Below are 23,520 nucleotides of genomic sequence, written 5' to 3'. Positions count from 1 at the left end.
TTCATGGCAAACACTTCATATATATGTGTTAAAAGAAAGTAACTACACACTCACACAAAACATATACTTAATACATTCAAACAATACTTGTATTAAAATCGTGTTTGTGAAAGGGACTATACACTCACTTGATCAGAAGATGATCGGACAGCACTACGGCTCTAAGAGTAGTACTTCTTCGGTGAAACTGGAAGATCTTCACACACCGGGCTTCTCGCAGGCAGAGCTTCGGCTCGGAAACTCTTTTCTTCTCGGGATCTTCGGGCTTCGGGACTTGCTTCGTGTCTCGGGATGATACCGGGGCTTCAGGGGGTTAAAAGAGGGCTTAGATAGAGTATCGGGAGTGAGAGAGAAGAGATAGAGCAACCAAAATCGGCTGACCCTCGATTTCTATTTATAGGGTCATTTTTCAGCTCTCACGTCGTGAATTTTAAGTTTTCACGTCGTGAACTTAGTTGTCACTGCATGCGTCATCACAGGTTGCGTCTGTCAGGCTCCAGAAGTCATAAATATTGAGTTCACGACGTAAACACTGTATTCACGTCGTGAACTCTGACAGTTTTGGGGTTTCGCCCCCCGAAACTTCAGAAATTCATAACTTTTGCATACGAACTCCGTTTTCGACGTTCTTTATATCCACGCGTAGGTGAGATTATGCTCTACAACTCTCGTTTAGACTTTGTCGGCTAATTTTGACTTTATTTTTATTATATTTTTATTATATTTTTATTATATTATTTTTAGTAGGCCGGGACAGGAAAACTCCGTTAGAAATCCATAACTTCTTCGTCTGACGTCCGTTTTCGTCTGTCTTTTTACCGTTGGACTACTATCGATGAGATCTTTGATTTTCATTTAGAAAGTTTTGGCTAAATATCACTCGATCTCTATTTCGAGTATTCGGGTTGCATACTGCTAAGTCGAAACTTCGAAAAATCATAACTTCCTCATACGAAGTCAGATTTAGACGTTCTTTTTATGCACGCTCTCGGTTTAACGTATTCTACGACTCTCGTTTAGATCGCTAAATCCAAATATCGCTCTATCGTAAATTCACTATTTACGTCGCGTTGTGTCGTGTCGGTTCTGTCGCGAAACTTCGACAGGTCATAACTTCTTCGTTATAACTCGGATTTCGGCGTTCTTTACATTTTTGGAAACCTTGAGACATATACTACAACTTGGTTAAGATTAATCCTTCTAAATAATCTTCCATCAAAAAGTCATTTTTGATGCTTATCGTCTCTAAATTGACTAGCCCGGATCTACGGACGTTACAATTATCTCCCCTTTAGGATGATTGCGTCCCGGAATCATCAACGAAAATAGGACTTGTATAATGATTCCATACGTTATCTTTCCATCCTAAGTAATAACCATGATGCTAGATCTGGCACCTGCTCTTCGTACTAGGTTGGACTTTCAATCGTAACCTACAAGTTACAAAATAAATCCTTATTGAGGACTCCTTCTTCTTCTTAGGATAAGTACTTCCCCTTATCTATTGTAACAGATCAACGGGTCATGTTCTAATGACCTTTCATCGGATGATGCAACGCCTAGACTCAAGTCTCTTTGAGTCAAATCCCAGAATGGAATATACATTCCTTCATATTCTAATGTGATATAATCACATTTTATCATATAACATTTCTGGCTACAAGCTTCATTAACAACGAGCGCGATGCTATTGATCGCATTGATTTCAATCTTCTGACTTAAGTCAGATGTTACATCGAACTTGGTTCTCTGCACCACGTAACAAACTCATCGTAGTCTCACTCAATTTGATATGACCACTAGGGTCAGAATATCAATCATATTTTTAGTTATTACCGAAACAATGGTAACGAGATATATGAATAAAAAAGCGAACTCAATTACAAGCTTCTTGGTAACCTTGTGACCTTCCCTGATCCAAGCGTGAGTCATGTGCTTCCAGTAGTATAGATCTCTACTACTATTCACACCTACTCATACTCGCCCCAAGTATTGTCTCGCAGTCCCCAAGCTCTAAAATCACAAAACAATTTAACACATACGAATGTGTCCAAATAATCATAGAAATTTTCCTAGACTCTACTAGGACTTATTCCATGCGTATCCTCAATCATCAATTCTACTTCGAATCGGTTGGTGATGGAAATTCCAGACGATGAGACAACTTCAGGAATTACACCAATCGTTCCATCATCCTGCCAATCGAAGGTGTACTTCAGACGTACCATACTCCTCTAAACGTTCCACTATTTTATCAGACATATTCTAAAGGCAAGATACCACTCTTACGATATCTTCTGATAGGTGTCATTCACTATCATAAGCCTTTCATTTCCTCCATTTACTCAATTCTCTACGAGTCTCCACCATAACGTTTTGTACACCCAAGCAAACGTTCGGTGTACCGGGCGAGAATTTAAGATAAGAAAGCTTTATTTACGATAGACGTATACATCTCCTTATCACTCCGAAACATTTACATGCTAGTTCTAATACCGTAGTCATACGCTTAGAATCCTAAACACATAAGGTTTCCAGTTCCGGTTGGCAACAAACCATAGATCCGAACAAATAATATCATATATGGAAAACATATAACATTTAGCACATAAAAGCATTTTAGGCAACTTTCCTAAAATAAACTAGTGCTCGTGTCAATTTAGGTGTACTACCTAAAATATAAAAGACACACTCAACTCACAATCATCGCTTAGCATCCTAAGTTTAAGTCTAGAAATCCTACAAATTCCTAGTTCGCTTAAACTAATGCACTGATACCAACTGTGACATCCCCAATTTCACTGCCAGAAAAGACCGATTTGTTTATGCTTTGTTTTATAAATCAGAGTAATCGTTTAAAGAAAACGGTTGCGGAATTTGTTCCCAAAACAAGATATGATAATAACTTATCAAAACATTTTTCAAAGAGAATGTATTTTTATTTAATAATAAAACCTCAGGATGTCATGTTCCGATACAGACACATAAGCATAAACATATCATACATTCATTTACACTAGTGATTTACATCTCTTATAATCTCTCAGTGAAATGGGTCTTCGCATCGATACCTGTGATACAGAGAAAACTGAGTGGGTCAGGCTTGGGAGCCTGGTGAGCATATAGGGTTTTCAACCCACAATAATATATTTATTATATTTAATCATCAAACAATCAACCCAATTACCCATCCCCATTATCTCCATTTATCTTAAGGATCTACCCTAGGAATCATCTATCCTTCATTCTTAAGGATTGACCTGAGGTATAGGCACGAAGTCACATCGTCGCCAGGGTTTACTCAATAGGCGCTAACTCCATAGTCACCAAAGTTTATACAATACGCGCTAACTCCATAGTCACCAAGGCCTATACAATAGGCGCTAACTCCATAGTCACCAAGGCTTATACAATAGGCGCTAACTCCATGGTCACCAAGGTTTATACAATAGGCGCTAACTCCATAGTCACCAACTATCCCATCTACCCATGTTCTACCCAACATTTTCGTAGATATAAATACTTACACAGTTTAAATCATTTAACACCTATATAAAACATCAATTCCACGCCCATCTCAAATAGACAAACAATATATAACACATAGCACGTATTTCATGGCAAACACTTCATATATATGTGTTAGAAGAAAGTAACTACACACTCACACAAAACATATACTTAATACATTCAAACAATACTTGTATTAAAATCGTGTTTGTGAAAGGGACTATACACTCACTTGATCAGAAGATGATCGGACAGAACTACGGCTCTAAGAGTAGTACTTCTTCGGTGAAACTGGAAGATCTTCACACACCGGGCTTCTAGCAGGCAGAGCTTCGGCTCGGAAACTCTTTTCTTCTCGGGATCTTCGGGCTTCGGGAATTGCTTCATGTCTCGGGATGATATCGGGGCTTCGGGGGTTAAAAGAGGGCTTAGAGAGAGTATCGGGAGTGAGATAGAAGAGATAGAGCAACCAAAATCGGCTGACCCTCGATTTCTATTTATAGGGTCATTTTTCAGCTCTCACGTCGTGAATTTTAAGTTTTCACGTCGTGAACTTAGTTGTCACTGCATGCGTCATCACAGGTTGCGTCTGTCAGGGTCCAGAAGTCATAAATACTGAGTTCACGTCGTGAACACTGTATTCACGTCGTGAACTCTGACAGTTTTGGGGTTTCGCGCCCCGAACTTCAGAAATTCATAACTTTCGCATACGAACTCCGTTTTCGACGTTCTTTATATCCACGCGTAGGTGAGATTATGCTCTACAACTCTCGTTTAGACTTTGTCGGCTAATTTTGAATTTATTTTTATTATATTTTTATTATATTATTTTTAGTAGGCCGGGACAGGAAAACTCCGTTAGAAATCCATAACTTCTTCGTCTGTCTTTTTACCGTTGGACTACTATCAATGAGATCTTTGATTCTCATTTAGAAAGTTTTGGCTAAATATCACTCGATCTCTATTTCGAGTATTCGGGCTGCATACCGCTAAGTCGAAACTTTGAAAAATCATAACTTCCTCATATGAAGTCAGATTTAGACGTTCTTTTTATGCACGCTCTCGGTTTAACGTATTCTACGACTCTCGTTTAGATCGCTAAATCCAAATATCGCTCTATCGTAAATTCACTATTTACGTCGCGCTGTGTCGTGTCGGTTCTGTCGCGAAACTTCGACAGGTCATAACTTTTTCGTTATAACTCGGATTTTGGCGTTCTTTACATTTTCGGAAACCTTGAGACATATACTACAACTTGGTTAAGATTAATCCTCCTAAATAATCTTCCATCAAAAAGTCATTTTTGATGCTTATCGTCTCTAAATTACTAGCCCGGATCTACGGGCGTTACAAGAAAAATCCTATATTTTCTGATGTGATGAAAGATAAGTAAAAAAAGGACTCAACAATTCCTTCTATGAGTACTAAATGGATACAAGTTATATACAAGTTAGAGTAAACAGACAATCGATTGTGTGAATCTGCACTAAGCCCACAACCAAACAAGGAACAGGAAATGAGGCGGAAGTCACACATCCCATTGTTTATTAGATCTTCATTGTATATAACCCTGGCGTATTCATTTGGTACTTACGGAGTTAACTGTAATAGTTCTTTTATATTTGAAGAAAATATTCCTTAAGAAAATCATATATTTCCTTTTAGTAAAATGGTAACCACAATAGTTCCTTCTATAATCACTTAGTTTATACTAGTTATATATAATCTAATATCGAACGAGTAGTTAAATGTGTGAATCTGCCCTAAGCCCACAACCAAACAAGGAACAGGGAATGAGGCGGAAGTCACACATTCCACTGCCTATCGGATATTAATTATATATAACTTTGGTGTATAAACTAAGGTATTATAGAATTAACCAGTTAAGGTTATTTATGTTATATTAGGTTAATAAGAAGTATTAAACTCTTTTATAAATAAGTTTCTAGTTTCACTAACTCAATTGTGAAATGTTGTTTTTAGTAAAAATGTTATTGTTTTCAGAAAGTTCAATCGAAAACTGTTTACCTTAAAAGAATGATGTTTACCATAGAAAATCCTATATTTTCTATAAAAACCGACTGGATGTCCATGTTGTTCTAAGTTTGAAAAGCATAAGTATACTCCCTATACTTACTACAATGATGTCTAGTTTTGTTGATATGTTAAACTGAATAAAGACTTGTTTATTCTGGATACCTGATACGACGATACTACCCTCCTATGATTACCTAATACATACGAGTTGTATATAACCGATATCGAATAGAGAGTTGAATAAGTGAATCTGCCCTAAGCCCACAACCAAACAAGGAACGGGAAGTAAGGCGGAAAACACACATTTCATTGTCTATCGGACTTCAGTTTTATCTAACCCTAAAGTATACATTGGGTAATCACATAGTTAGTATCCTTTGAGATTTGTTCATGAAAAGTTTATTACTACGTAAATATATAGTTGTTATCTATTGTGAGTTTTACGACCATACTAATTGGACCGGTTAACCACAACGTATTGTAGACATCGAAAAGAATATGACATTTGTCACCCGCAGACCTGTCGGTCCGGCTATAGCTAACAGCGAGGTGCGGGATTGTCAATCCCGTATAGATCTATACACAAACTCACGCTCTCCCTCCAGGAGACTCTGGTCGTAAGGGTAGACTTTCACTGGTACTTATATGAGTACTCAAAGACGTGTCTCACAAGCTGGATTAACGATTTAACAAGTAATAATGTGGAAAACTCTTTTTTATATTTGACAGATAAGTTTATAAAAAGATCCTTTTGTTCCTTAAGTTAAACTTATTAAAGTTTATAAGCTTATTTCTATGTTCTATTCAAAGTTTCATGTTCTAAATACAGTTTATTGGTACAAAGACATAATAAGCAATTTATATTTTAAAACACAACATTTCTTGTGTTATACTTGTATTCCACCCCCCCCCCCCTAAAAGCATTTAAAACCATTTAAAAGATAGATTATAGGGGTATGAACTCACCTTATATGGTGATTCAATTGAAGATTCGAGTAAGTGGTGGTTGTCGAGGCCAACAAAATAAATAACCCTAAATCTTTTACACTAAAATAGTGTATAGTGGTAAAGGGATCGTATCCACGGAGATTGGTTTAATTTAAATCTCTATGTAAATCACTTGTTCAAGTACTTGTAAAACAAAAGTAAAAGTAAAATGGGGGGGGGGGTTAATTCTTTTTGATTGTTTGACAAAATTAAAACTAGCTAGAATGTAAATAGGACAAGTAAACAAGTAAAAGATTTGATTAAATTCAATGAAGTGAAATTGGTTGATTTTGGGTACACCACATGGATGACATGGTTGACTTATCATTAGACTAAATAGAATAACACTTGTGAATTAATTTAACTTGGCTATAGCAATCCATAAGCACAAATTACCTCAACTCTTCATTGTTATTAAAATGGCTAGAGGAGCTCTTAACACATTTCCTTAATTAAAGTCACAAAATCAATGAAGCATTTATCTTGTGGAAACCAATTAGCTTTGAGTTCTAAGAGTTACCAAGTCCAAAAGATAATCAAATGCTTATATTATCATTATGGAGGAAACATTTCCATGGTCTAAATGAAATGAAAACAAACATATAAACCATTTGTTGCTTACTAATTTGAGGGTCCATTACTTAACCAAGAAATTAGTCAACAAAAACAAGCATTAATTCATCTAAGCTCATGATCAAAGATAAATAAACACAACAAGATGTTTAACTAGAAAACATTTCCATAAACTTCAAACACAAGATAATAATAAGTCTTCAAAGCAACTAATCATCCATGGGTTAAACCCTAATCAACCAAATGAAAGTTTAGCCAAGCATGGCCAAAGTAAAAGAAATGCAATATAGTTTAGAGATACCAAACATGATTCAAAGTGTAAGATGAAATTAAATGACAACAATCTTCAAAATCTTCCCAAGCCTTCTAGAGAGCAAAGTAGAGTTGTTCTTCAAGGTGTTGATGATGAATAATGCTTCAAATATCCAGCAAAAAGTGTTTAATCCCGGATTCAAAAGCTCCCCGAAAGCCATCCACCAACCTTCCCAAAATAGAGTCAAAAAGTCAAAACTTGGATTCACTTCAGCACGATCCATGCGGACCGTTTGTAGATCCACGCGGACCGCGTGGGTCTCGCTGATTGTGGGACTTGGCCCATTTACAATATATTCTAGCCCAATCTTCTCATTCACACTTCAACCCGCACGCACAACTCTTGGGAGCCCAATTGTGTTATTCTAAAGCCTCCAATGATGGTCCAATACTCCTTTTTTCTTCCGTAGCTCGAGTCCTCGTCCAAAGACTAAGCCTAATTGCACCACCTCAAGTCCACAAGCAATCCACAAGTCTCGCAATGCCTCCATACCTCCAGTAACAAATAGTCTTCCATAAATCCTGCAAAATAAGCTCAAAAGACTGGAAAGCACCCGGTAAAGGAGAAAGATAATAAAATGAGAATATATGCATGGATATTAACTAAAATGATATGGTTTTAACTAAAAATAAACTATGAAAAGAAGTAATAAAAACGAAACTATCAAATCACCCCAAGCTTGAACCTTACCTGTCCTCAAGTAAGACAAGACTAAAATGAACTTGGGATGAACTATCCTAGAAAGAAAAAAAAATGAACATCTTAGGCGGAAATTCACGACACCCCCCTTAAAATAAAAACATATAATCCATTTTTAGGGATAATAATCGCTTTAAGGGTCGAGCCTTTGTTACCTTTCTAGCAAGGGGTACATGTTGATCAAGATGCAAAATGAGCATGCATACTTCACTATTATGGTTTACGTGACATTGTTTCATGGTCCGATCTAGCCCACAAGCCATAAGAAAGTGTCCCTCGGTTGGAACGTTCCTCACTCCTCACAACTTCAACCCCACGCCAAGAAATAAAACCTAGCAAAAGATAACTCGGACCAAAAATGGCAAGGAACGAGCTATGTACAAAGGTTGGCAAACCACCATCATTTAGAAGAATAAGTGTTTCCACCAAAATAAGATCATGTAGAGCGAAGAATCGAACACGCGATGAGAAAAGGCGCCAATGTAGTTGCCAACCAAAACGAAATCTAATTGGAAAAACATCAAACCAGAAACAAATTACATGGACTAAAATCCAAAAAATGGCTAAACATCTACTAAAGAAAACAAATGGATACAACTCCGTGGCCCGACCTTTTTTTTCTTTTTTTTTATTATTTTTTTAATATTTTATTATTATTATTATTATTATTATTATTATTATTATTATTATTATTTGGACAAAAAAACCCCAAGAACACAGTTACAAATACAAATACTTAAGACACAACGAGGAAAACACTAAAAATACATAACTACATTCGCATCTTATGATTGCGATAATATCCGACTTTTCAAAACCTTTTTTTTAACTAGAGTTGTTAAGACTAGAACCAACAAACATAAGGTTCAAATTTCACGAAAGATCCAAAATTTGACTTCTCCAAACAAATTGGATACATATGAAATTTCACGTACACACACTTAAATACTAGACTTTATTGAAATTTTTGGTAACTTGATGCAAAAATTTTCGAACGACACTTTAAAACAATTTACTTTTGATTCACAAAACAAAACTAGAAAAAGAGGTAGTTGTCTCTCTCTCTTTTTTTTAGGCTCACTTTTTTGGTTTACCACAGGAGTTTTACAAGTATAGCCTGAAAATAAAAATACGAAACATAACTATATACAACTATAAGCAAAATCTAAGTCTAACCCAAACAAGAGGCCAAACGAGCACAACTACACTAAGGCTAATTCGAGATCAAGTGGGAAAAATGTGTCTAAATCATAAAGTAATGAGATATGATGTGAATTGTAGCAGTTAGACACTAAAGATCTCAAAATAGCAAAATCTAGATTTTATTCCTTTCTTTGGGGTTTGATTGCGGGTTGTGAGGAAAATTCAAGTGAGGGACTAGTCGGCACGAGGCTAAGTTGTCCCCCTACTTATGCCACACTTGCCATAAGTCGATTCATATGCATAACTACTTGCACTCTCTCCCCACGTATATATAAGAGAAGATGCAACAACTGAAGGTCCCTAAGAGCGATTCTTATTTGTTATGTGAGTTTCCAAATGACTTGTATTTAAGGTGTGTCGAGTCTTTCAAGTAAAGATGTTCGGAGATGAGAATAAAGAGATAACAAAAATGCATGAATGCTAATGCCCTAAGCTAAATGTCATGTAAAAATAAAAAGTGAAAAAGAAGAAAATAAAATCTTTTTGGAGTTTTATAAAATAAAAAAAATGAATGCAAGTTAAGGCTAATATGTTATGCAACCTAAGTTAGAATGCATGATAAAGCAAAAAGAAAAAAGGAATACCCCACCCCAAGCTTAGAAATAAGCATTGTCCTCAATGCTTGGGGCGTGGCGAAAGTACCCAAACCGGGGGATAGGGAGGAGGATATGAGTATTGGGGGAAAGGGTAGGGGTAAGGTGGAGGTGGATAAGGGTGAGTGGGTGGAGGGTATGGATAGGGAGGAGGAAGTGGTATGTTCTCAAAGTGGTTTTGTGATTGGTGCCACCCCCACATATGGTGCATCTGCTGAGACATGATTTGGTTAGAGACACAAAGGGTCTCGAACCGTTCGGCAAAATTGGGGGGAAGCGGGTAATATCCGGGAGGTGCTTGGGGTTGGGCTTTCTGTGGACCATGGGTGGGATCATCGTCGAGCTCGTCATCCACATGCATCCCGACATCATCTTGAGCCTGGAGCGCATCCTCATTGATTGAATGAATGATGGTCATCGCGAGTCTCCACTGAGTGCGATCGTGGAAGGTGAAATTGGAGACTCAGGGGTCGGGAAGAATGAAATATCTGACCCCTTGAGGACAATACCATGTAAAACTGCTCCTGTTCCTACGACGGATGTGATGCATGTTTGTGAGAACCCGCTCATCCAAGAGATTTTTGTTGTTGACGGGCGTATAGTCGTCCGGAAGCTCAATGTCAAGACCGCGGGCTAAAAGGGTGACAAATCCTCCAATGCAAATATCACCGGTTGTTGTGGTTCTCATGAGTGCGCATTTATGGAAAAAGAACGAGGGAAAATCCGGGATCAGTGGGTTTTCACGTCGCGTCATGTACCAAAGGAAGAAGAGCTCATTTTTTGTGACTTGGCCGACTTCTTTGCGGGCAAAAACAGTGCACACCAAGATACGATGGGCAATGCGGAGGCACGGGTGAATGATGGAGGTTGCTTTATCTCGACCGACACATGAAAAGATCCCCCTGGTGATTTCCGTCCAAAAAGTCTCGTGGTTGAACTTGGCAGGCAAAGTGTCGAAAACCATGAATGTGCTCGAGGAAGGTAAACCCAAGATGTCATTTATCCTTGCAAAATCAATGTACTCCCGGTCCCCCATAAGTCGAAATGCAACTTTTTTCCTCTCGCTGTCTAACCCGCAGTCGGCAAGGAACTCTCTAGTAGGGAGCTCGTAAGTGTGTGCCATGAGTTCGAGAAGGTTTTCCCACCCGATGTTACGGAACAATTGAGTGACCCCCTCAAGAACCCCTAATGCAATGAGTGTGGGTTTGCACACAAATTTGGTGGAGGCAACCTTCCTAGACAAACTCTTCTTGTAATTTTCAGTTGCCTTTGCATGCCGAAACCTTGGAATGTCGGGTTCATCATTTTGAGCTCTAGCGGGGGCCTTGCCTCGGGCGGCAGCCGAGCGTTTTCTAGATGTGGACATGATCAACCTGCAAAGAAATTAACAACTACACGGACCAACAATCCCAACAAGTGATGTTTCAATTCAAATCACCAATCGACTCCTTATGGACTTCTAAAATGATTCAACAATCAATGCAATAAACATTATCAAGACCTAATTGATGCAATACCATATAAATTGTTGTTCTAAAACATGCATGTTGGTCAATTAAAGTCAAGGAAAGAATGTACCCGTTGGTGATCACGACTTTTGAAAGTTGAAAATTTGCGCACGAAAATTCGGAATTTGAAAATCTTGCAACACTCCACCCCAAGCTTAAAGCTTTGCTCAATACCCCGTGAGAAGCACTTTACCGCGAAAACCCGATAAATCCGGCAACGGCTTGAGATTCCGGCAAAAATTTCCGGTGAGCTTTGAGGGATATTTTTAGTGGGGTTTGTAGACTTGAGCAAGAGGAGCATAATGGTGGTGTCGGAATCGCGATAGGTGACCGGAGTTGGCCGGAAAATGGTCGGAAAGCGGCGAGATGGTGGTGGTGGCGCCCGGTATTATAGCAACAGATCGGACCGGATTTTGGCTGGGGTTTGTAGAGCTCGAAAATGAGAGAGAATGGCGGTGGTTTCACGTAATTCCGTCCAGCGGTTTGACGGGAAATTGAGTTTTAGTGTAGAAGGTTGGTGAGTTTTAATGGAGTTTAGGGAGAAAGAGAAGAGGAAGTGGGGAAGAAGAAGGGCCGGTTGATGTATTTGTTTGGTTTAATTTGTGGTCAAACCTGGTCAACACACGGGTCAACAAAAGTCAACAAGTCACGCGGACATTTCTGCGAGTACACGCGGTCCGCGTGTAGTGCCCTAAAACGGTCCATTTGGTCGATTTCTCACGCAGTCGTCTTTCCGAGTACACGCGGTCCGTTTGTATAAACACACGGACGGCTCTTCGAGTATACGCAGACCGTGTAAAATGTTCTGTAAACCCCCAATTTTTGAAGATGGACGCGGACGTTTTTTAGGGACCACACGCGGTCCGTTTGTTTATACACGCGGACACTCCTTCAAGTACACGCGGTCCATTTGTGTTTTGCTGAAACATCTCAATTTTCGCCCTTTGACCAAAACGAATATCAGGGCTTAGAACTCAACACTCCTATACTGCAAGGAGGAAGAATAAGAAATGTTAAGTGCAAAAGGGATCCATCTAAAACATTTATTCGGGATTAGAAAAGATGAAAACATGAAAACATTAAGTTTTCCAAAAACGCCCTTCTTTAACCTCTTTGGCGAGACGTCCTTCCAGCTTGACTCAACACCTCGGGGCATCTAAATGGATGATTTCAAGGGCATTCACATTAAAACCTTCATAGAATGGCTTCAAACGATGACCGTTGACTTTGAAAATTTGTCCCGTTTCTTCACTTTGTATTTCAACTGCTCCGTGCTCAAACACTTTTAGCACAACAAATGGACCTATCCATCTTGACCTCAATTTTCCAGGAATTAACTTCAATCGTGAATGGTAAAGCAAAACCTTATGTCCCGGTTCAAAATGTTTGCGGGTGATGGACTTGTCGTGGAAGAGCTTCGTTTTTTCCTTGTAAATTCTCGAGTTTTCATAAGAGTCATTTCTCAATTCTTCTAACTCTTGAAGTTGAAGCTTCATATGTCTTCCCGCCTCATCAATGTTGAAGTTGCATTGCTTGACCGCCCAAAATGCACGGTGCTCCAATTCCACGGGAAGATGATATGGTTTTTCGAAAACCAACCTAAATGGGGACATTCTTATCGGGGTCTTGTACACGGTCCGATAGGCCCACAAGGCATCATCAAGCCTCGAACTCCAATCTTTTCTTGTAGGATTCATTATTTTCTCAAGAATAGACTTCACTTCACGATTCGAAACCCCCGCTTGCCCATTCGTTTGAGGGTGGTAGGCGGTAGAGACATGATGGATCACGTTGTACTTTCTTAGCAAGGACTCCATCATCTTACTGCAAAAATGCATCCCTCGATCACTAATCAAAGCCCTAGGTACACCAAACCTCACAAAAATATTAGACTTCAAAAACTCGATAATCGTTTTGGCATCATCCGATCTTGTGGCTTTGGCCTCAACCCACTTAGAAACATAGTCAACCGCGAGCAAGATATAAACGTTGCCAAATGAGACGGGAAATGGGCCCATAAAATCAATCCCCCATACGTCAAAAACTTCACAAACAAGGATTGGATTTTGTGGAATTGGGTTCTTTTGTGAAATGTTCCCCTTCCTTTGGCACCGTTCACAACTTTTGCAAAACAAGTGACAATCGCGTGACATAGTTTGCCAAAATAGTCCACACTCAAGGACCTTTCTCAAGGTCCGGCTAGGTCCGAAGTGTCCCCCACAAGCATATTCATGACAAAATTGCAAAATGGATTGATGTTCTTGTTGGGGCACACATCGCCTAACGATTTGATCGGGACAATGTTTCCACAAATAAGGTTCATCCCACACGTAATACTTTGCATCACTTTTTAATTTATCTTTTTGAGCACGCGTGAATATGTCGGGATACCTTTTTGTGACCAAAAAGTTAACGATATCGGCATACCAAGGAGTAGATTGAGTAAGGGAAAAGAGATGCTCATCCGTAAACTCGTCCCGCAACGGGAAAGGAGTCTCATTTGAAGTGATCTGGCTTAGATGGTCGGAAACAAGGTTCTCTCTTCCACTCTTGTGCCGAATCTCCAAATCAAATTCTTGCAATAGTAGGATCCACCGGATGAGTCTTGGCTTCGCATCTTTCTTTTTCATCAAGTACTTGAGTGTCGCGTGATCCGAATACACTATGACTTTGGTACCGAGTAGGTATTGTCTAAACTTCTCCAAAGCGAACACTATGTCCAATAGCTCCTTCTCCGTGGTAGAGTAGTTGCTTTGAGCATTATCTAGTGTTCTCGATGCATAGTAGATCACATGGGAGGCTCTTCCATTCTTTTGACCCAAAACGACGCCAATAGCATAGTTGCTTGCATCACACATGATCTCAAAGAGGAGATCCCAATTTGGAGCTTGCATTATGGGAGCGGATGTAAGAAACTCCTTGAGCTTGTCGAAAGCTTCTTTGTACGCCTCATTGAACTCGAAATCAACTTCTTTTTGCAAGAGTTGACACATTGGTCTTATTATCTTTGAAAATTCTTTAATAAATCTTCGGTAGAAACCTGCATGACCCAAAAAAGAACAAACTTCCCGAACACAAGTCGGGTAAGGTAAGTTTTAAATAACATCAATTTTGGCCTTATCCACCTCAATTCCTTTCTTAGACACAATGTGACCCAAAATAAGACCTTGACTCACCATAAAATGACATTTCTCAAATTTTAAAACCAAATTCGTTTCAATGCATCTTTTTAAAATCTTGGTGAGATTGGTCAAACATTCTTGAAAAGAGTTGCCATATACCGTAAAATCATCCATAAAAACCTCAATTATATTTTCAACATATCCCGAAAAGATACTAACCGTGCAACGTTGGAAAGTGGTCGGGGCGTTACACAATCCAAATGGCATTCTCCGGTATGCAAAAGTTCCAAATGGACATGTAAATGTTGTATTTTCTTGGTCTTCCGGTGCCACCGGGATTTGGTGAAAACCGGAGTACCCGTCGAGACAACAATAGTGAGATTTTCCGGCCAACCTCTCTAACATTTGGTCAATGAAAGGCAATGGAAAATGATATTTTCTTGTGTTTGCATTGAGTTTGCGGTAGTCAATGCATACTCTCCACCCGTTCTGCACGTGGATGGGGACCATCATACCTTTATTGTTCTCGACCATCATGATTCCCGTCTTCTTTGGAACGACTTGCACCGGGCTCACCCACTTAGTATCCGAGATTGGATAGATCATCCCCTCATCAAGGAGCTTTAAAATCTCTTTTTTCACAACTTCCATCATAGGCGGGTTCAATCTTCTTTGCGCATCCCGACTCGGCTTGCATTCATCCTCCATCAAGATCTTGTGCATACAAGTGGAGGGGCTCAATCCCTTGATATCCGCAATCGTCCACCCCATTGCTTCTTTGTGTCCATTCAACACTTTGAGGAGTTTCTCTTCTTCACATTTGGTTAAGTGAGTTTAAACGATAGTCGGAAGAGTCTCGTTTTTTCCCAAGTACGCATACTTCAAGTGTTGAGGTAGGACTTTCAATTCTAGTTCTGGTGGTTGAACAAGGGAGGGTGGTAATCTTGTGTGAGTTTGAGGTAATTCAATTTGCTTCACACTGAATTGAATGGTTTTCTTGATCTCCAAATTGTTAACCAATCTTTCAACTTCGGGGTCTAGTGAGTAAGGCTTCAACTTCTTGGCTAGTTTTCCACAATCAAATCCTTTGCTCAAAATCATCTCCAACATGTCACCGTTGGACAATTCAAACAATTCTTGGGTCAATGGTTCAACAACATCAACAAAACACAAAGATGAAACATCACTAGGATATCTCATAGCATCATAGATATTGAAACTTATTGTTTTCCCATCAAACTCCATCGTTAAGCTTCCCACATACACATCAATCTTTGTTCTATCCGTCTTCAAAAATGGTCTCCCAAGTAAAATTATACCCGACTTGGAGGACACTTGCTCTTCTAAATCAATCACACTGAAATCCGCCGGGAAGACCAATTGGTTCACTTGCACCAAAACATCTTCTAAAACACATCGAGGAAAGACACTCGATTTATCCGCAAGAGAGATTATGACTTCGGTTTCACTCAAAGGTCCGACATCCAATGATTCATACACCGAATAGGGCATGACATTGATAGAAGCACCAAGATCAAGCATAGCGCTACTAAAAGTGACATCCCCAATCTTGCAAGGAACCGTAAACATTCTGGGATCTTTGCATTTGGGTGGAAGTTTCCTTTGTAAAACCGCGGATGCGTTTTCATTCATTGAGATTTTCTCATTTCCCTTAAATTTCCTCTTGTTGGTACAAAGTTCCTTCAAGAACTTTTCATATCTAGGGATTTGTTTGATTACATCAAGTAAATGGATGTTTACTTCCACCTTTCGAAAGGTGTCCAAAATCTCTTTCTCCTCTATGTTCTTCTTCGAAGTCGCAAGTCGAGAGGGGAATAGCGGTTGAGTGGCTATTGGTGTCACTAAGGGAATGGTCTTCTTTGGAACTCCGACTTTTGTGGCATTCTTGGCTATGGGATCCTCAATGGGAATGACTTCTATTTCTTCCTCTTCATCCCTTGGCTTCTTCTTTGAACTACTCTCTTCGGTTTGTTTGCCACTTCTCAAGGTCACCACATTGACATTTGGGTTATTTTCGGTTTGAGAAGGCAATTTTCCACGGGACTCCAACTTGCTTATGGATCTAACCATATCTCCCATTTGTGCTTTAAGTTTGGAGATACTAGTTCTTGTCTCTTTTTGGAATTGTTGGGTACTAGTGGATAAGGATTTGCCAATGTCTTCAAGAGACATTCCAGAGCTACTTGGTTGGGATTGAGGAGGTTGTTGATGACGATGTGGAGGGTGCGGTTTGGGTTGATAGTGTGGTTAAGGATGTTGGTAATGAGGTTGTGGTGGTGGATAGGAAGGTCTAACCAATGCATTTTGAGGCAATGGTCTTGGGTTGTAGCTCATGTTGGGATTTGGCTTCCAACTTGAATTGTAAGCATTTTGGTAACTGGATGGCTTGTTGTGGTAGTTTTGGAACTCTCTCGTGGCATTTACATGTTCCACATCTTCTTGAAGAATGGGACACATATTCGTAGGATGTCCCATTGTTGCACATATTCCACAAACCATCACTTGTGGAGTTTGTCCCATGGCTAACTTTTGGACAATGGAGGTTAAATCTTTGATTTGAGACTCGAGATTTGATGTCCCCACTTCATTGACTTCTGTCACACCCCCAAACCGGAACGACGGAAACGTTCGGGGGTGGGTGACGTCATATGTAGTATCACAACAATTGCATCATAGTAATCAAAGTAAACACAACCATTACGTTGAATATATAATAAGGTATTTACATCTGTTTGCTTCATATTTATATACATCAAAAGTAGCAAAAAATACAGACGAAACTCTATATGCTCCGTCTTCTCAAAAGTCTGTCGAGGTACCTGTCTATTGATTTCCTGATAATACAAGCGGTTTTGAAAAGAGAGTATCAGCATAAAAGCTGGTGAATTCATAAGCATGTTTTTGTAATGAAAACCTGTCATTGAATCTGTAAAATGTTTGTATGCTTCCCAAGAAAATCCAATATTTCTAACATATATGATTATTATTGTCTTATATAGTAGTGTATAATGTATTAGTTTGTATGTCTGGTTACCACCAACTGTATTGTATAACGTTGTTTTGAATGAAAACCCTTTGTATGAAAACCCTGGCTATCACCAGAAATGCATAGAATGTTCTGTTTGAAAACCCTGGTTTCTACCAGTATGTATAGTAGTTTATTTTCTTAAAATAAAACTATGAGTAAAAATTCATGAAATCCTCTAGTTGTATCATGAACTAGTAATATTAATGAAAATAAAACTAATGAAGAATGAAATCCCGTAAACAATAAAGATAGTTTATACTATTGTGAGTCGTATAACCATGCTTGATATGACCTAGTGACCTTTACGACATTCTTCAAGTGTCGGATAAATGTCATTTGTCACCCCAGGCATGCCTGCCTAACTGTAGCTAGCAGTTCAGGTGTTGAATTGTCAGTCCCGAATAGATCTATTCACAAATCTCACGCTCTCCCTCTAGGAGACCCTGGTTATAATATGATAGGATTTAACATGTACCCCGAAAGGTACAATTGAAGTGTTGTCTCACAATCCGGTATTAACTAGTTTACGTGTAGCTCTGTATGGTTCTTTTGTATATGAATCCGTGTGTATACTTTATAGGGTAATAATTATACTTAAATAATTATTTAATGTTGCCCTTGAAGTCCGAATGTAGTAATGTATATCATAAACTAAATCTGTCATAGTTTATATGTTTTGCAATGTGTAACTCTGAATTCATAAAACTGTGTATCGAAAACCCCAAACTATACCTATTATAGTTTGCCTGTATGTTGTGTACTTGGTTCGTGTATTGATCTGAAAACTATGCAATTATGGCGGTATGTTGAAAAACGTCCCTTATGCTCAACATGTTACAAAAGGGATAAAATATCTAAATATTTTATAAAACATGGAAATCTTTTGGTTGCATCAACTGCATAAGTTTTAAACTTGTTGAAATTCTTTTGTATATGTTCACAAAATCATTTGTGTTTCGCTTGTATTCCCCCCCCCTAGAAACCTTAAAAATAGTAAACGCATAGGGGTATGAACTCATTGTTGGTCGGGTGATTAGTCGGATAGCTAGACTGGGAGTGGGAACCCTTGGTTGGATGCACACGATACTCAACAGGATCCTAATCAACAATTAAATACATAATTGTATGTTATTAGCGAAACCATTATTTATAGTGTTGGAAAAACACTTGTTATTGGTTTAGGAATGTTACCGAGACTTGATCGAGGTGGGAAAGTGGATTTGCGGTCAAGATTCACAGTGTGAAGGAGTTTTCGGCCGTGAAGAGTTTCCGGTCGTGAACTGCCCCTTGAAGGGTTTACGGCCGTGGACAGTGTTTTTAAAGGGTTTATGAATCTTTGAAGGGTTTACGGCCGTAAACGGGTTTACGACCATTGAATATTTGAAGGTTTGAAGGGTGTACGGGCGTAAACTCAAGAAAAAGGATGTTGGATTCGATGAAAAACACGTTTTAGATGCTCCTAAACAACCTCCAAATGTGATTCTTGATGATTTTAGGACGAAAAGAGGGTGTTTTTGGTGTTTACGGTTGAGAGTTTAGAGAGAGAATGAGAGAGTTTTCGGCCAGAAAAGTGTAAATGAGGTGTAGATGTTCATATTTATAGGGGGTTTTCATGGTCGGTGGTGGGGTCACCTGTCGCTGGCCGTAAACGGGTGTACGGCCGTAAACGGGTTTACGGCCGTGAACATCACTTAGGCCGAAAACTATTGATTTTTCAAAGGAAACTAGGGTTTTTCGCGTGATTTTGGTTCCGACTCATATATATAAAATTCAATTATATAACTAAATGATTCTCCAAACAAAAGGAATTTGACGGAACTCAGAAAAATTCAAATTTTATTAACGGAAATTGGCTAACGGTAACGGAAAAAGGTTCGGGTTGTCACTACTTTTTGTTGAGTTTCACTCTTCATGTCTTGGCGCGGGCCAAAATGTTGTGAATTTGCGGATATGGTGTTGAAGAGTTGTCTTTTTGTTGTGGAGTTTTGCTAAAGACATCTCCACCACTTGAGGCATCAACTAGTCTTCACTCCATTGGTAACAATCCCTCATAGAAGTGTTGGATGAGGAGTTGTTCCGAAATTTAATGTCGTGGACAACTATAGCACAAGTTGTTGAACCTCTCCCAATAATCATGAAAAGTCTCATTTTGTCCTTGGCGGATTCCACAAATCTCATTTCTAATACTTGAGACTCTTGAAGCGGGATAGAACTTGTCAAGAAAAGCTCTTGCCATGTCGGTCCATGGGTTGATTGACCCCGGGGGAAGATAGAATAACCAATCCTTTGCTCTATCGGGCAATGAAAAGGGGAATGCCCTTAGCTTGATTTGGTCATCGGTTGACCCTTGTGGCTTCATACTAGTGCAAATAATGTGAAACATCTTCAAGTGCTTATGAGGGTCTTCATTCTCTAATCCATGAAAAGTTGGAAGGTGATGGACTAAACTTGACTTCAATTCCGAACCTCCTTCCAAAACGGGATAATTGATACCGGTTGGAGTTTGTGTAACATCGGTTTCCATCATTTGCCTCAAAGTTCTTTCGGGAGCTTCTCCTCTGTCCGCCATTGCAATTGGTTCAATAATGGGTGGATTTTGTTGTAGAGGTGGTGTTTCAGGAATTTCTTGGCGAGGGTCGGGACTAGAATCGTGTGACAACCATCAAATTTTGGTTAAGTCAAAGTCAAATGAAGTCAACAAGTCAAACCGGTTAACTCAACTAACCCTTGTATATTAGGGTTTACATTATGTTTACTGTTGTACAACTCACTATTTTAATGCAAAGTATCACCTAGAGTTTTCACGGGTTCAGAAATCTAAAACCTAATAAGGGTAAGTGATCTAACGACTCGAATAAAACACTATTACATACCCTTCGGGGGCGTATAACACTCATAACGAGGCTTAACGGGGTTTACAAACCTTACATTAAAAGGATAAACACTAACAAAGGTCACAAACGAAATCTCTCCCAAATCTCTCTCAAAATCACTTTTTACCTTTTTATATTCTTCTGGGGCATCCCGACCCTTAACTTAGTCAAAAATCACTCGAAATGAGAAGTTTATTTGAAAATCAGCCATATACAACCGAAACTAGCTTTAAGGACCGAAGCTCTTATAGAACCGAAACCTCTCCATTAGAACCGAAACTACTCATAAGACCGAAGTCCCTCTTAAGGACCGAAGCCACCTTCGGTTCGGCTCCTTGCACTTCAGTTCGGTCTCACTACTTCGGTCCCAGTCTGCTTTCGGTTCATCTGTTCTCGGTCCATCTCACCTCGGTTCCGGTCAAGCCATTTCGGACCGAAAATCAACCTTCGGTCCTGAATCACCCTTCGGTTCGAAGATCACTTTCGGTTCTCAGCCCCTTAGACCGAACCTACCCTCAGTTCTAGGCTTCATGGACCGAACCCTCGCAGGTTCGCTTCTTTCTTCCCGGTTTGCGACCACTTTCGCTTCTTAAGCTCGTTTTTAGTGATTTTGACGGGAAATTTTCACCCAAACTCATATTTTGACATATAAGACCCCATAGATTCGTATTTTAATCATATTTTGTGGAAATCTTTACCAAAAATAATATCTTTTGTACAAGACATTATTTAAGGGTTGGTTGACTTTTCCAAAAAGTTATGACACAACCCATTTCCCCATACCCACTCTATGAAAACTATAGGCCACTATTCCCATAATACCTAGTCAAATCGATATGTTTCCTCCAATACTCCACCAGATTTTCTTACTCAAATCCACTTATTAAGATCTTCAACTTTCTCCTATAAAATCCCAAGCACATCCTCCAAAAATACACTTTTTCTCCCTCCCACTCTTCTCACTCTCTGGAACTCGAGATTCTCCAGGAAGCATTTTGCTTCTACTTCACTCTTGGTAATTTTTTCATTCCTACTCTTGAATATTCTACACTCCTTCCTTCAAATCATGGATCTCTCATACAAATATCGTCATATTTGTTCTTAGGATCTTCAAATCTTCAAGCATCTTCCAAGTGTTCTTGACTTGGAAACTCATTTTCTTCAACATCCATCCCAATAAATCACTCAAGGTGAGTTCATACCCCTACATTTTCATGTTTTCTTCAAGTTTTAGGGGGGGGGGAATACAAGTTAAATCAACTTAACATAACACAAACTCATGCATCAACTTTTCACAGAAAAGTTGGGTTCTATTCACGGACTATTTTGACCACCTTAAACTTAATATCTTTCAAAACTGTTTAATATGCAAGTATTTCAGGTTTATACATTTCTAATTACTACTTGCACATCTCCATATGATTTTTCTACAATTTATGGCGATTTTTACAAAACTGTCTATCATTTCATAAATGAATTCGGACCAGTTTGTGAATATGAACATTTTCACACAAGTTAGAGATCACTAAAAATCGTAATAAAAATTATGAACAAACTAGACACATTTTCTAAACTCTCAAAGTTTACGGATTCAGTTTTGACTTCGTATGATTTGTCTGTGATTTTTCTAAAACAGTGCAGAAAAGTAAAAAAAAAAGTAGTTAAACAGCTTATAATATTAACAACACTCTGTAACATGTTGAGCAAAGTGTATATCAATAAGTTCCTAAATGTTGAATGTATTTCTTGTTAGTTTAACGTCATAAACAAAAATTAGTCATTCATGATAAGGGTTTTCATTCACTTTGAACACGTACAATAAACTATAATAGGTATAGTTTATGAATTTTACATTACAAACATACTACATAAAGGGGATTCACTTCCACCACAGAAAAGGTTTTTTTTTTCCATTCACACAACACGTAAACTCATTAACGTAAGTTGTGAGACAGTTATTCATTGTACTGTTAGAGTACGGGTTAAAATTCCTATAAGTTATAACCAGAGTCTCTTGTAGGGAGAGCGTGATAATTGTATATAGATCTATATTGGGATTGACACCCCACACCTTGCTGCTAGCTACAGTGGGACCTGCAGCTCTACGGGTGACAAATGTCATAACATTCCGATGCCTGAAAAACGTTGTAACAGGTTCATCTAGTCATAGTATGGTTATAGCGACTCACATAGGGAGTTAACGACATTTCAAGTTTACGGGAAATTCTACTTTAAAAACGGGGTTTTATCTATTTAAAACTGCATACATCGTTACAAGTATGAAACACACACATACATTCGGTCTTGGGATTTAAGACTACATAACATTTTTTAAGGAAAATATTGGATTTTTCTTGAGTATACATTACATTTACAAACACGTTACAAGTACGAAACACACACATACATTTGGTCTTGGGATTTAAGACTACATAACATTTTATAAGGAAAATATTGGATTTTTCTTAAGTATACATTACATTTACAAACAAAGGTTTTCAAACTCTACATCCAAAAGCTTATGAACTCACCAACTCAATTGTTGACACTTTTTCGAAACTACTTGTATTCTCAGGAAATCAGTAAAACAGGTAACCCGCAGCTTTTGAGGATGGGATGCCAATGCGTCAAACATTTCATTTTGTCATCATAGTGTAATTGATTTTGAAACATGTAAACTCATACTATGGTGTAACCTTTTCAATTATATTTATGATGGTTGTATTTGCTTTGGTCACTATTATACTCGTTGTTATGATACTATACATGAAGTCCGCCACCCCCGGACGTTTCCGCCAGCCTTGGTTTGAGGGTGTGAAAAATCGCGTTCCGTGTCACCTGATGAAGCGGGTTCAACCTCCGGATCCCCGTGAGGATTAGAAGTTTGACCACGTTCTATTCTCTTTTCCTTTGCCAAACGCCTTGCTTCTTTTTCAATTTCCGGATCATAAATCAAAGCACTTGTACGTTGAGATATGGGAATAGAGAAACAAATTGATTAAAAATAAACCGATCCCCGACAATGGCGCCAAAATTTGGTGGTTGTCGAGGCC

General features: G+C 38.8%; 1 protein-coding gene across 1 annotated transcript; it reads right to left on the bottom strand.

Annotated features, from left to right (window-relative positions):
* Positions 1-15,379: 15,379 nt before the first annotated feature.
* LOC145104111 (uncharacterized) lies at positions 15,380-16,738 on the bottom strand. The gene has a single exon (XM_079041394.1). It carries the CDS (start codon positions 16,736-16,738, stop codon positions 15,380-15,382), a length of 1,359 nt encoding a protein of 452 aa, XP_078897520.1.
* Between the last annotated feature and the right edge of the window lie 6,782 nt (positions 16,739-23,520).

This window comes from Lactuca virosa, chromosome 4 (genome assembly GCF_052849685.1).
Source record: "Lactuca virosa cultivar CGN04683 chromosome 4, Lactuca_virosa_CGN04683_v6, whole genome shotgun sequence".
Classification (NCBI taxonomy): domain Eukaryota; kingdom Viridiplantae; phylum Streptophyta; class Magnoliopsida; order Asterales; family Asteraceae; genus Lactuca; species Lactuca virosa.
This window is presented reverse-complemented; position numbering and strand designations above follow the sequence as displayed.